General features: G+C 33.7%; 1 protein-coding gene across 8 annotated transcripts in view; it reads right to left on the bottom strand.

Annotated features, from left to right (window-relative positions):
* The window catches only part of MLLT10 (MLLT10 histone lysine methyltransferase DOT1L cofactor), a 242,504-nt gene that overhangs the window by 55,903 nt on the left and 172,106 nt on the right, over window positions 1-14,495 (bottom strand). For 5 of the 8 annotated variants that reach the window (XM_044228868.1, XM_044228871.1, XM_044228873.1 and 2 more), the window contains 3 exons: window positions 11,790-12,359; window positions 5,245-5,289; window positions 4,351-4,383 (listed from right to left, as the gene is read on the bottom strand). In XM_044228868.1, the coding sequence (XP_044084803.1) occupies window positions 4,351-4,383; window positions 5,245-5,289; window positions 11,790-12,359 (648 nt within the window). The remainder of the gene's footprint in view (window positions 1-4,350; window positions 4,384-5,244; window positions 5,290-11,789; window positions 12,360-14,495) is intronic. The other 3 variants (XM_044228872.1, XM_044228874.1, XM_044228876.1) reach the window with 2 other exon arrangements.

The following is a 14,495-nucleotide window of genomic DNA, read 5'->3' as shown; positions in this document are numbered from 1 at the left end:
AATTAAGGAAACAACCCCAAGGGTGCCTGAGTGCCTCATTTGGTTAAATGACCAACTCTTGATTGTGGTTTAGGTCATGATCTCAGGGTCCTGGGATCAAGCCCTGACTGGGCTCTGCACTTAGCAAAAGAGCCTGTTTGAGGATTTTCTCTCTCTCCCTTTGTCCCTCCTTCCACCTGCACACTCTCTCCCTCTCAAATAAATAAATCTTTTTTAAAAACTCCTATTTTTAAGTACATCAAAAATAAAATACGGGCACCTGGGTGGCTCAGTGGTTAAAGCCTCTGCCTTCGGCTCAGGTCATGATCCCAGGGTCCTGGGATCGAGCCCACAACAGGCTCTCTGCTCAGAGGGGCGCCTGCTTCCACCTCTCTCTCCCCTGCCTCTCTGCCTACTTGTGATCTCTGTCTGTCAAATAAATAATAAATAAAATCTTTAATAAAATAAAATAAAATACATAGAAATACATCTAATCAAGAAGGTGAATGATCTGTATACTGAAAACTTTAGATATCAATGAAAGAAACTGAAGGCACAAATAAATGGAAAGATATTCCATACTCATGGATTGGAATAACTAATATTGTTTAAATGTTGATACTACTCAAAGCACTCTATAGATTCAACACAACCCCCCATCAAAATTCCAACAGTACTTTTCACAAAAATAGAGCAACCCCAAAATCTATATGAAACGACAAAAGACCCTGAATAGCCCAAGCAATCTTGAGAACAAAGAACAAAGCTGGAGGCTTCACACTCCTGATTTCAAACTACATTACAAAGCCCTAATAATCGTTAACAGTATGATATCGGCATAAAAACAGACACATAGATAAATGAAACACAATTAATAGCCCAGAAAAACACCCATGTATATAGGTTCAATTTATTTACAAGAAGCCAAGAATATACAAGGACAGTATCTTCAATACAGTGTTGGGAAAACTGAACAACTACATACAAAAGAAGGAAACTGGACCACCACCTTACACTGTACAGAAAAATTAACTCAAAATGGATTGAAGATTTGAGTAATATAAATTTTCAAAAGACCATCAAACTCTTAGAAGAAAACATACGCAGTAAGCTCCTTTATATTAGTCATGATATTTTGAATTTGACTAAAACAAAAACAAAACAAAACGCCAAGTAAAGGATACCAAACTCAAAAGGTACTGCATTAAAAAAAATAAATAAATAAAATGGTACTGCATAACAAAGGAAACCATCAACAAAATAAAAAGGCAATGCACTGAATGAGAAAACATTCTCAAATCTGTATCTGATAAGGGGTAAATATCTAAAATACATTTCAAAAACTCATATAACTAAGGGTGCCTGGGTAGCTCAGTCAGTTAAGTGTCTGCCTTCAGCTCAGGTCATGATCCTGGGGTCCTGCGATCGAGCCCCATGTCAGGTTCCCTGCTCAGCGGGGAGTCTGCTTCTCCCTCTGCCCCTCCTACGGCCAACCTCCTGCTCCTGCTTTCTTCTGTGCTCTCTCTCAAATAAATAAATCTTAAAAGAATAACAAAAAAACAAAACTCATATAACTTAAAAGCAAGAAAACCCCCAAACAATCTTACTAAAAAATAGGCAGAGGACCTGAATGGCTATTTTTCCAAAGAAGACATACAAATAGCCAACAGGTATATGAAAAGAAACTTAAGATCACTAATCATCAGGGGGTGCCTGGGTGGCTCAGTTAGTTAAGTGGCTGCCTATGGCTCAGGTCGTAATTCCCATGGTCCTCAGGAACCAGCCCCTCATCAGACTTCATGCTCAGTGGGGAGCCTGCGTCTCCCTCTCCCTTTGCTTGCTGCTCCCACTGCCTATATCCTGATCTCTCTTTTAAATTAATAAAATCTTTAAAAAAAAAAAAAACAATAATCAGGGAAATGCAAATCAAAACCACACTGAGATATCACCTCACATCTGTTAGAATAGCTATTACCAAAAAGTCAAGAAGTACTACTAAGTGTTGGCCAGGATGAGGAGAAAAGAGAACCTTTTGTATAGTGTTGGTGGGAATGTAAAATGGTACAGTCAAAATGGAAAAGTCTGCAAGTTCCTCAAGAAGTTAAAAGTTGGGCGCCTGGGTGGCTCAGTGGGTTAAGCTGCTGCCTTCGGATCAGGTCATGATCTCAGGGTCCTGGGATCGAGTCCCGCATCGGGCTCCCTGCTCGGCAGGGAGCCTGCTTCCTCCTCTCTCTCTCTGCCTACTTGTGATCTCTCTCTCTGTCGAATAAATAAATAAAATCTTTAAAAAAAAAAAAAAAAAGAAGTTAAAAGTTGAACTACCATATGACCAAGCAACTTCACGTCTGGATAATTATCTGAAGAAAATGAAAATATTAATTTGAGGAAATATATGCACCCCAAGTTTAGTATAGTAGCATTACTAATAATAGCCAAGGCATGGAAACAACCTAAATGGCTATCAACGGGTGAATGGTAATAAAAATACGCTATATGTACATACAACAGAATATTATTCAGCTATAAAAATGAACAAAAGTTTGTCATTTGTGACAATGTGAATGGACCTAGAGGACATAATGCTTAATGAAATAAGTCAGATGGAAAAGATAAATATCATATGATCTCATACACTGAATTTAAAACAAAATGAAACCAAAGTATTTCCAAACTAACGAATATAGAAAACTGACTGGTGGATGCCTAGGGAAAGGGGAGGTGGATAGGAAGCAAAATGGATGAAGGAGGTCAAAAGGTACAAACTTCTAGATATAAAACAAAGAAAGAAAAATACAAAAGTCCATTATTTATTTCACTTTTCTAGATTATGTGACTAAGAACACATACATAAGTATCTGAGAACACTACCACAGTGTTTTCTCTCAGACACAATCGTGTAAAACACAAAATGTTAAAGAAAATGTGTTCATTATATTAATCCCATGACATTAATTTCACTCACCCATACAGAAAAACATGAAAACAGTCTCATTAAATTGAAACAATCCAGTACTTTGTCAGCTAATAATGGTAGAGGATTTGGGGGGCAATTCACAACTGCTCCCCACAATATCTACTCTTTTATTTCAAGCATATGCTTTGTTCAAACTTTCAGCATGTCTCTAAATTCCATACTCCAAAATTAAAGAGTAAGATTTAACCATGCAAACTGAAAAAGACGTTAAAAACTCTTGTTTTTATACTTTCCCATGGAAGAATGGTAACATATTTAGTTTATTTTCAAGAATGCTTCCAATTCCTTTTCCTCTAGATACCTAAAGTTTAAGAGCTCCATGTTATCTGGAAAATTCATTATTTGAGATTCTGCAGTTCCAGGTTACACAAGGAAGCAAGAATTAGAAATAAAAATACTCATTAATAAAACGATCATCTGTAAAATGTGCTTCCCATCTTGACCACCCCCACCCTCAGAATCAACACAAGTGTCTATGTCTGCTCATCATACCTTTAGTCTCTTGCTAGCTCTAGATCTGTAAACATCTGACAATGCAATCCAAACACAACACAAATCAACTACATTAAACCACATTACCAAAATATGCACGATTTCATAAAGTTAATAAAAAAGTGCTTAAAAAAATGTGCTCAAAACTTCTTTGGATCACATGAACTATCTTAAACAGAAAAGTCATATAAGTTAATCATTGGAAACAACAAAGATGACACTGAGTTCAATTTTTTTTGATCACTAAAGTATTAAAGAAGGGTCTTTAAAATTGAAGAAACACTCAAAACATTTCTGCAAAAATGACTTTCATTATATTGCAAAATTGAAAAAAGCTAGCATTTTTGTCTCATATCCTAATTTTAGAGAACCCAACTCTGCAGAAAATGCATCTCTCCCCAATAAAAACCTAGTTCCAAATTGGACAACATCTAAAAGGGTATCTTCCATTTATTCAGTATGTAAAAATTATGGGCAAAATAATAAAAGTATTATACACACTAATTTTTTTAAATCCCCCAAACAAAATTCACATTTCAAGCTGGAAGAAACAGCTAATTCCTGACGTAGGTACCAATTACTAACTACACTGCCAAAAGAGAGCTCAAAAGAACTAGAGAAACTATTTACAAAAATAGAAAAAAGACTTTCATGAAGTTAGAACAACACTATTATCATTTTGCCCTACAAAGAGACAATAAAAGCTAAACTGATGAACTATATTGACCTATTATCCTCCTGTGGGCAATCTACAAAAACTTTTCACTAAGGGACTTAACAATTGACGCATGGCAGAGCTGGATTTCATCTTATCAATAGAACATGCAAGCTTTCAATCGGGGTTCTCTATAAAAGGCAACCTTTGTGATAAATGAACCACCAGAGAAGATTCTAATAAAACTTACCATTGTGTATTGCATTCAGCAACTCTGAGAAAGCTTTCAAGTAAGGAAAAAAGGACTTCAGGTTAAGAACATTCTCAAACACACAAAAGAAATACATAGGCATAGACTGAATCAGTATAATAAAATCTCAGTAAGTCTATTATGTATCATTGTTTGAATCATTAAAGCTGCAATTCTGGCTCAGTTTTTACATGTAAAAATTTCTAAATATTTTATTTCATTTGCTAATCTATCACCTAATAAATTTAAGTAAAATATTAGATATATTGTCATAATGGTAACAAATTTTCTTAGTAATAAAATATATACGTAAAATTACTTTTAAAAAGCCGTCTGTTTAATAGTCTTTGTAATGTCTTTCTTGGTAAAAGCATCAATAGGATGCAATTCTATATTGGTAAATCTACCTCAAGAATTGTATACTCAGTAACATTATAAAGAAAAACTCCATTTTATCATCTAACCTAATCAAACATTCTATTTCTTAGACTTCAGTAGAATAGTCTTAACAGATATAGAAGCTGAAGCAAGAAAGCTATCTAATGCCAACATACAAATACTGAAAAATTATATTAACATTAAGATCAGCGGAAACCAAATTCTGAAAATATTACTTCAACAGGAAACAGAAGTCACAATTCTGCAACTGAAGCACCATATTAAAAAGCCAAAAATAATTAAAATTTGGTCACAGTGACTCTAACATGGATCCTGAACACAGGACAAGCAGCAAGTTCTCTGTGTAGGAGAAAAAAAAATCTACTCAATTAAGAACCATTTGCATAGCAGAAAACTGAAATTTAGAGGTTCATTGGTGGCATAATATAATAGGAAAAAAAAACACTAAAGTAGAAGTCAAAAAGCCTGGGGTACCAACCCAGTTCGACAACTTACTAGTTGTTGGACAAGCTCCATCATGCCGATACTGCATGGAAATTTCTGTTGGGAGGGAGGAGAAAGGAAATCAGCAAAGAAGTTGCCAGTGACTCAAGACAGAAAAAGAAACAGGCCAGAAAAACAGGGAAACATTCACCTACAAGTGTAGCTGAGAAGGGCAAACAGGAAGGTGGGAATAGAAATTATAAGCCAGTACCTGGGATGTGATGGGTAGAAGGACCAAACGTGATAGAATTCTCACAAATCTTTAAGCAGGATATTATGGGAATGTGTGTGTGTGCAAAGAATGAGGAAAACACATAGGGCTTCCAAATAAATATGTGAGACAAGTGTCTAAGAAAAAACAGATTTATAATAAGAGGGAGTATAGTTAACAACACACTAATGTGTTTGATATAATTCATTAGATAAACAATTTATCAAAAACATCTGAATTCCATGGTCAATCCAAGTACGGAAATTATTTAGTTTATACCTGAGCAGAAACCTATGACTTATATCACAGTATAAAGCATGTAAAACTACACTGTTTACTTTCTTGTACCTTTCATTTTTGATGACAATAATGAATGAATAAACCATTACTCTTACACTTTTGCTCCACCCAAATGAGGAGAACAAGCAGAGGATGACATGAAGCAATATAAAAGCAAAAGAGTGCTGAGAAAATGAAAAATAAATTTCTGTATGACATTCCAAAGGAAAAAAATAACTGATAAAACTAGGATCAAGTCTGTGACTCAAAGGACCTCACCTGCTAATCTTGAAAACAATAGGTACTCCTTTGTGGTTAACACTATTGATCCAATTTTTCTTAAAAGAAGAGTATCTGGAATTATTCTGGATACTACTTAACCAAAAACATGACTTCTAGAAACCATGAGTACAACAGAGTCTTCAAGGCAACCATCACTCACAGATCTACCCATATGCATACCTCAGAAGTCAAGTCCAGTCATGGGCCCACACCAAACAACTTGAAATAAGACAGACAAAGCAAGACAGAGCAAGCCAGCACTCACTTTTAATCATTTACATTAGACACTGTTCAAGAATCAAACCTTTAGACCAATTTAGTGTAAGTCCTTTCCAGATGGCACTCAAAACCAGGACATGGCAGGAGAATCTGCCATCTTTAATGGTCATTAACAAATGCAAGTGATATTTTAAAAGGGAGTGAGGGCTACTGAAAAGACTGACGTGGTACATTACAAAGGAAGGGTAACCTGTTTAGAGTGGTGGCAAAAAATAATCAAAGGACACTCATAACAATAGAAGGATTTTTTTCAGTGGGGGAAGAAACTATAATGTGGCTATTCTGCCCTTTGATCTGGGACTTTTGTAGAAAGACATCCATGGTACAGGACCAGTAAATTTTTAAATCATCAAGGAAAAAACAAAAATCAGAGGATTTTTCAAGGAAACAAACTGCAAGGTATACTATAATCTTAGTCTTAGCAGCACCCAATATCCTATGACTTTCATTTATGACCCAATATAATCAATTTATATAAAATCATGAACCTGAGCCATTAAGATGGGTTTAAAGTATATTCAATAACTGTATCTACCCCTTGGTCTACAATACTGTATTAGTTACTCTTTTGAGTTTATTATTAATCTTTATATCTTCATGATTCCCTTATTTGTTAACAGAATCAGTCTATTCCTAACTGAAACATTTTACCAAGGAAAGATGTCTCAATTTCATTTTATTAATCTAAGTGGATATATCTCATAACAACCAACTCATAGTCACATGGGCTCAAGTTAAACTTTCATAACCTTCATATTTCAGAACCCAGAACAAACTTCTCTTGAAGTATTCCATTCATATTAATAACTCATCTCCCTGAAATCTGTAAGACTTTATCACAAAATACTTGGGGTCAGAATCAAACAACTACCTCCCTAGAATCTCCTTTCATAGCATTTATGACTACTAAAGAATTCCATCACTAAAACAGATTTCAATTATCTTAACTTGGAAAGGTATGACCAAATTATATTAAAGAACTAGAGACTAAGATTTTTTAAAAAGAGGCAAACTTTGAAAGGACATAGTATTCCCAAGGAAAATATGTTAAAGCTAAATCATCAACTACTTATCATTTAATGAATACCAGATTTTTCTCAGAGAAAATAGTAAGATGTTGATTTTTATGAAGAAAAAAATTTCTTCATAAACTTTCACTTTAGTAAATTATAAACTCTCTTGTAATATGGTTGATAAACAGGAAAAAGGAAAAGGACAAATGCAACATGTCAACTCTTCCAAATGCTGTACTAATTTTCAGTGTTCCAAAAGTCCTACTTGTTTAAGATCTCAAAAGAATATATAGGAAGGAATTCAATTAAAAGCTGAATATTATCTATACACCAAAACTTACAACCTTTAGAAGCCACTTAAAACAACACACTGATTTCCCATTTTATACAAGTCACTGTAATAGTAAATCACTTATTAGAATGTACTTCAACTTATTACAAGAAAAATCTTACAATACAAACCCTTGATCAGACACAGAATGTATAGGTGTTTTCTAGGTTTCTATTCTGACAGGACCTGTGATTCCTAGAATAAATATCCTGTTTCATATATGCTACTATAATTTGAGCATGTCATGACAGTATTTTGATTACTGTTTAAGTCGATGCTTCTAACAATTTTAAGACAACCACATCATAAGTACTTGATTCTACTTCTGCTATATACCCTAGTTGTGGTAAAGCTGGAGAAATTACAACAGTTAATAGTAGCTGCCTTGCCTATTTCACAAGATTATTCTTAGGAATAAATAAGATAGTAATTAAAGGGTTCTTTAGAAACTGTTAGGTGCTCTCAAATATATTACCATTAGTGTAAGCTGATGGAAGCAAGTATTTTTTTAATGTCAACAAAATTCTTTTAATAGTTAACTGGCCAGAACTAAGTACAAGATGCTTATTCTAAGACCAGTAGCCTGTTAAGTCTAATTTCTTCAGCTTGACATTCAACTTTCCATAAACCCATCCTGCCCTACTTAATCAACATTACCTCCAACTATCCTGCCAATTAGATGTCCCTGTTAGTTTTACCCCTGAAATATAACTTTACTTTCTTTTCTGTTAATATTGCTGGACTTCTTCTGCCTACTCCAAAGTACAATTTACATTCCAACTTCTCCATGGTCTTTTCCAACTTAATTAACACATCCTTAACTGGTCTGTAATACTACATGAAAAGCTTTACAAATAATTTCACTTGCAATCTAACTATGAACACATGGAAGTCAAGTACAAATCACAGCAGACATTACTAACCATATGATATGTTCTCAGTGATTACTAACAGTAATCATTCATTTTTTTTAATGTTTAACATTTATCACATACAAAGTACTGTGCTGGCAGTGAGGAGACAGTGATGAACATGACACACACAGCCCCTAGCCTCATGAAGCCAGGATTAAGTAGTGTGTGTTACAGTCTAACATCATAGCCAACAAATGCTTACAAAGGTCACCTTCATCATTACTAAATCATCACCCTGTCATGGAAGCAAACAAATCTTTTGGAAAGGGCATCATGCATAAATAATCCTTGGTAACATAGTACTTGGTATACATTGCTTCTTCCTACTTATTTATGTGGGTAGAAAGTTCCCTAGTTTTACAGCTACTAAATGATATCTCTATCTAAAATCAGTTGAAACAAAACTTAGTATTTTCATACTAATGGGAGATAGTATTGTTGAAAGTGACATAATTGGCTCAAATTTTCTCACAGACACCATTGCTTAAAGTACGAATGACATTATACTAGGGTGGCTGAAAACCTTCATCAGCAAACACCCCTTTACTTTTATAAGTGAGGGTCTCTGGAATCAAGGAAAATGCATTTTCCCACCACTTAGAGCTAAGAGAATTCTGTTTCTGTTTCTTCACCTGTACGATAAGTAATAATACTCAGTGCTTGTCAAGTGCCTAAGACAATTGTAGTACATACTATATTTCAACAGCAGTTAGCAATTCTTAACTTAGTTGAGTAAGAGGACATAATCCCTAAATACCCACAGCATTTAGCCAGTTTCTTCTAAGTAAGAACAGACTTTCTAACACTAAGTTTATCAATAGGGTGTGCTCTGATCTGGTCATAAAACTTTTATTAAAATGTGTAAAATTAAAGAATATATTATCTCAAATAGTTTTAAGTAACTAATCTTAGTGCACAATTATGGCTTTAACAAAATGTAAGGTCTTCAGTTATTTTTAAGCATACTTTTAAGGGAAAAAAATCCTAACAAGTCTAAATGTAAGTCATTTATTTCCATGAAATAATAATATTTATAGGAGTTTCTCCCTAAATTTCGTTACCTAGCAGTGAGGTAAAAGAGATACAAATTCATGCTTTCCTCTCATAGATGTAGCACAAACACTGCCCTCTGGAAGTAATAATTGTGAAAAGAACACTATTTCTCAAGGCTAAAATCTCTCTAAATCTGTAACAGGTAGGAAACTCTTTTCACAGATGTAAATCAAGATTTTAATTCCATTAATTTGAGAATGTGTATTTCAAATAGCATCCAAATGCAATTTCTGAAATTCAGTAATTTTCAGACTATGCTTCTAAGTATAAGAAATCAGTGAGTAATCTTACAAAAACAAATTCAGGCTTAATTTTCTCAGTAAGTTATTCATCTGATTACTGTGTATCTTGCTAAAAATCGGTATGAACTCCATTTTTTCTTAGTAAATTTGTCTAAACTTATTTTTTTGTGACCAGGGGCCAGGGTGCGTTGTTAAGTCTTTTCAGCCTGAAAGAAAAGATATGAATATACATAAAATAAATGAATATACATAAAATGTATATCCAAGCATGCAATATACTTAAGTTTTTTCAATGGATTTATTTCTCATTACAATTTGTATTATTCCCCTCTAAAACAGTGGTTGTCCACCAAGAGCGATTTTACACTCTCCCCTCAAACCTCCAACACTTCTTGTCACTATTAAGGGGGTAAAGGGGAAATTTGGGTGCTACAGGAATCTAGTGGGTAGAAGCTGGGAATCATGATAGACGTCCTACACTGCACAGGACAGGACGTCACTACAAGGAATTATCCCAACCAACATGTCAATAGTGCCAAGACTAAGAAATCATGGTCTAGTCTAAAACCATCCTTAACGCTTCTAATAAAACAATCCTGTCATAGTTTCTACTCATTTCTCAAAACCAAACATATAACTTGTCCAACAGGTCCAAGGTGGCATTGAAGCTAGCTAGGAAAAACAGAAAGAATCACCCACTGTGATCTTGGGCAGGTTATTTTACCTGTCCAGGTTTCAGTTTTATCAGCTGTAAAAAGGGGGAATAAAAAGTCCTTACTTCATAAAACTGGTGTGGGGATTAAGCAAGATAATAAATATAAAGCATTAATAGACCCTGGCACAAATGATAATGATAGTTAATAATTTTCACATCTGACCTTTACATATGCTCTTTTCTCCCTTAGAATGGTATTTACTTACTGAAATTAATGTCTGCACAACTATAAAAACAATCCAAAAGTCTGTATTTATAAAATACACATAAACATTTCTCATTTAAATTGTGTTTATATTTCCATACCATTTCCTACCTATCCTCTCCACCAACTAACAGAACTGATAAAATCTGTTAATAGTTTATTTTAGCTAAAAATCTCATCATTTCTACAACCAGAAATCTAAAATCAAAACAGGTCAGGTTTACAACTTATTTAAAACCATTTACCTCAAATTCAAGATCAATTTAAAAGATAAATGTTGACATTTAGCTAATACCTAAACTGTTAAGTTTTTGTCTAAAAACATGAAACTTCAAATTTTTAAGAACTGACAATATTCATGATATAAAATATAGGTTAAGGAAGCATCTGAATGATGTGAATAACAACATATATAAATTCATTCCTACTACAATAAAGATAATGGTAAAAAACTGTTAAACACACTTGAAAACAAAAGGAATATAAATCATTTCTGGTATCTTCTGAAATAAAATATAACTGTTAAAGTTCACATATTTAAATCATTTTACCACTGAAAAATATTCCAGATGGAAAATTCAAGTAGAATTTGTGTAAGTGTTGAGAAACTGAAGACTATTTAAACTTTAGAAAATGAGAGCTCAGAAACAAGCACCGATCAAAAACATAGTGCAAACTATGCGAACCTCTCACACCTTAATTGTGATTTCTGAGTTGGGTTTCAAATACTGTGCAGGCAAAGCAAAAACAAAAATGGGAAATTAATTGCAGGCACTTCATAAGAAATGAGTGAGCAATAAACCATTTGACCTATATTTAAGTGAACTATCAGATTAGTGCCAAACATCCTGTCCAAACACCAAATCATCTTCCTAAGATCTTAACACTTTTTTTTTTCCATTAAGACAAGTAAATGTCATTTGGCAACTCAATGTATTCACAAAACAATAGTTTAAAATGAATTTCCCTTTTGGGGTAAAGGAAGGGTGGTGGTGGTGGGAATAAATAAGAAAAACAATGGGCAAATCCCTACCTGAACCAACTGGAGATGAGCCAACACTAAGACTTTGTAAACTTCCATTCCTGAGCAATGTAGGAGATTTCTGAAGACTAGAGCTTGTTACACTTCCTGCGGCTGATGCTACAGACGACGTTGGTGAAGCAGAAGAAACTGAGAGATGAGAAACATTCTCTTGATTTTTGTTTCCTTTAGGTCTACCAGGCCCATGCTTACTTTGTTTATTTCCTTTTCTTTTCTTTTCCTTTACAGTTTCTTCTTCTATGCCAGAAGTTTGAGCCCGCTTATATCCTGCTGTTGGAAGGCTGGAATTACCCAAATCTCCAGGTGAATTTTCAAAGCTTTTAGGCTGTGAAATAACAGCTGAGGTCGAAGGGAGACCCATTATGGAACTAAAACTATTTACCCCCCCTTCCTGGCTTCCAGACTCTCCTTTATGTACATCTTTGGTTGATGATGACTGTTGGGAGTGAGTATAACTGTCATTACGCAGATCTGAGTCTGTAAAGCTCAAGAAATCCTGGGGAGACTGTACTGAACTTCCCGAAGATGATTTTACACTGCCTGGAGTTCCTGAAAAACTGCCTGTAGTAAAATAGAAAAGGGGGGGAGGGGTAGGAAAAGAAAAAAATTGGATGCAAAAGTTCCCACGAGCAGTAGAAATGATACAATCATCAAAAAGAGATGGAGAAAAAAAAACTAACTATAAAACTTAGGATATCACTATGTAACAGAATTTTTAAAAGGTTATTATTGAAATCAAGTTGATCTATCAAATTATTTTCTAAAAATATGTCATTTCATACCTATTAAACTGAATATTAACTCAAGTTGCAAGCTGTTAGTTCTACAATGACCAAGATGTAAGATGTGCTTCATTTAACCTACCTTTTACTACGACAACATTCCTCAACGTTCCCCCAAATACCTGTGTATGCTTGAGGAAGGACTGAAGAACAGCAAAGTCTCAGAGTCTGACAAGACTACGACTGTATTCTAGAACTTCCTCTTTTTCAATTACTAAAGATGTGACTTAAATGTTCCCAACACACACCCAGAACAAAAAGTTGTTGCTTAGATTTAAGTTCTGAGTTTTAACTTGAAGATGTTAATGAATATTATTATTCAGTTAAATCTACCCTGCCAAAACATGGATTTGATAAAATGATAATGATTACATGGAACTCAATCTATATCCTAACATTCTCCCAGTCCATTACCCATGAAGCTGCAAAAAGAAACTAGCCACTAAAATTGTTCTATTGCTTTTATGAAAGTAAAATCACAGGACAGGAACCCTCATGAATCTCGTTCACAACTGCTTGTCTCCTCACTCTTTAAAGAACATTAGCAGCCCACTATGTCATTATGAAATTAAAAGGTTCTTATCTACTCGGTAGAAAATTCATACGGCTGGGATGAAACAATATTTTGGTCCACCATCCTAATTCACCAAATCATCTCTTCATGCTCACCAAATGAAGTAACAAGTGTTTAGACTCAGTTGTGATCACACATCTATATGTTTTATAAAACATATTATATTTTAAGTAATGTATTTAAGAACAAAAGCTCAAAATAAAGTGTTTCACTGGAATGGAAGGGAAATTTCAAGCTAAGGGTTAAATTTTATTGCAGAGCACGTTCAAAAGTTATCACACATAAATCAACCTAAATATTTACAACAGTATTTTTCTCCTCACACACAAGAAAGAATTTCTTTTTAACTGAAGTCTCAAGGTTTTGATTTTTAAATTTTAAGCTTTTCTGAAATGGCTTATTATGCAAGAAGATTAATAGGTCTAAAATTTTTAACTCTTTGAAGAGAATATCCATTTTATTAATTTACAAAATTATTTGTACCTATGTGAGCATTTTCAAGTTATGTCTATATAGAAAAACATACATATTAAGAAGCCATTTACATTACATCAATCACTTAAGGATAACTGTAATTTGCCACTTAATTAGCAACTATAAAGAAGTTCTTTATTATCCATTCTGATCTGTCACCATCTGTCTTTCTTCCACACATTTTTGTTTTTACAGCTGGTGTTAAAAGCTCACTACAGTGTAGCAAATACTTTCAAACATTTAGTATATGCAATACTTTAACATATATTTTCTAAAATTCACATACTGCCTGCAATGAAAAAAACAAAACCAAGCATCTTAAACACCCTACTTTTAAATTTCAACTTTTAAAACTTTTATAGAATATTACCTCAGATATGAAAACATAACACATTCTATACCATGTCTCAACAGAGGCAGGAAAGACAATTCAACGTTGTGAATGTTAAGAAAATGAGGATTTCTTTTCTAAATGGATTAGTACTTCAAAGATTAAAAACTTAAAAATGTGATTTTAACAGTAGAAAATAAGGTCTTAATTATATAAAAGAGATAGCTGAGTTCTAATATCACATTCAAATGTAAATAAATTTACATTAAAAATAATAAAGGTTTTACTATTTATTTTCCACAGTGGCATAAAAATAACAGCAAATATAAATTTATTAAACTAAAACAGCAAATTTGGCACTTTATTTCTTTTCTACTTGTCTAATTCTTTGTAATATAAGGTAAAAAAATTAAAGTACAGGACTTAAAAATCTTGAAGACCAAAATAGCTTAGTTTAAAATATACAAATAAACTTTTTAATAAGGGATTAGCAGACTACGCAATCTCTCTACGTATTCAGATTTTTATTATGAGCA

This window comes from Neovison vison, chromosome 12 (genome assembly GCF_020171115.1).
Source record: "Neovison vison isolate M4711 chromosome 12, ASM_NN_V1, whole genome shotgun sequence".
In the NCBI taxonomy this organism is placed as follows: Eukaryota; Metazoa; Chordata; class Mammalia; order Carnivora; family Mustelidae; genus Neogale; species Neogale vison.
This window is presented reverse-complemented; position numbering and strand designations above follow the sequence as displayed.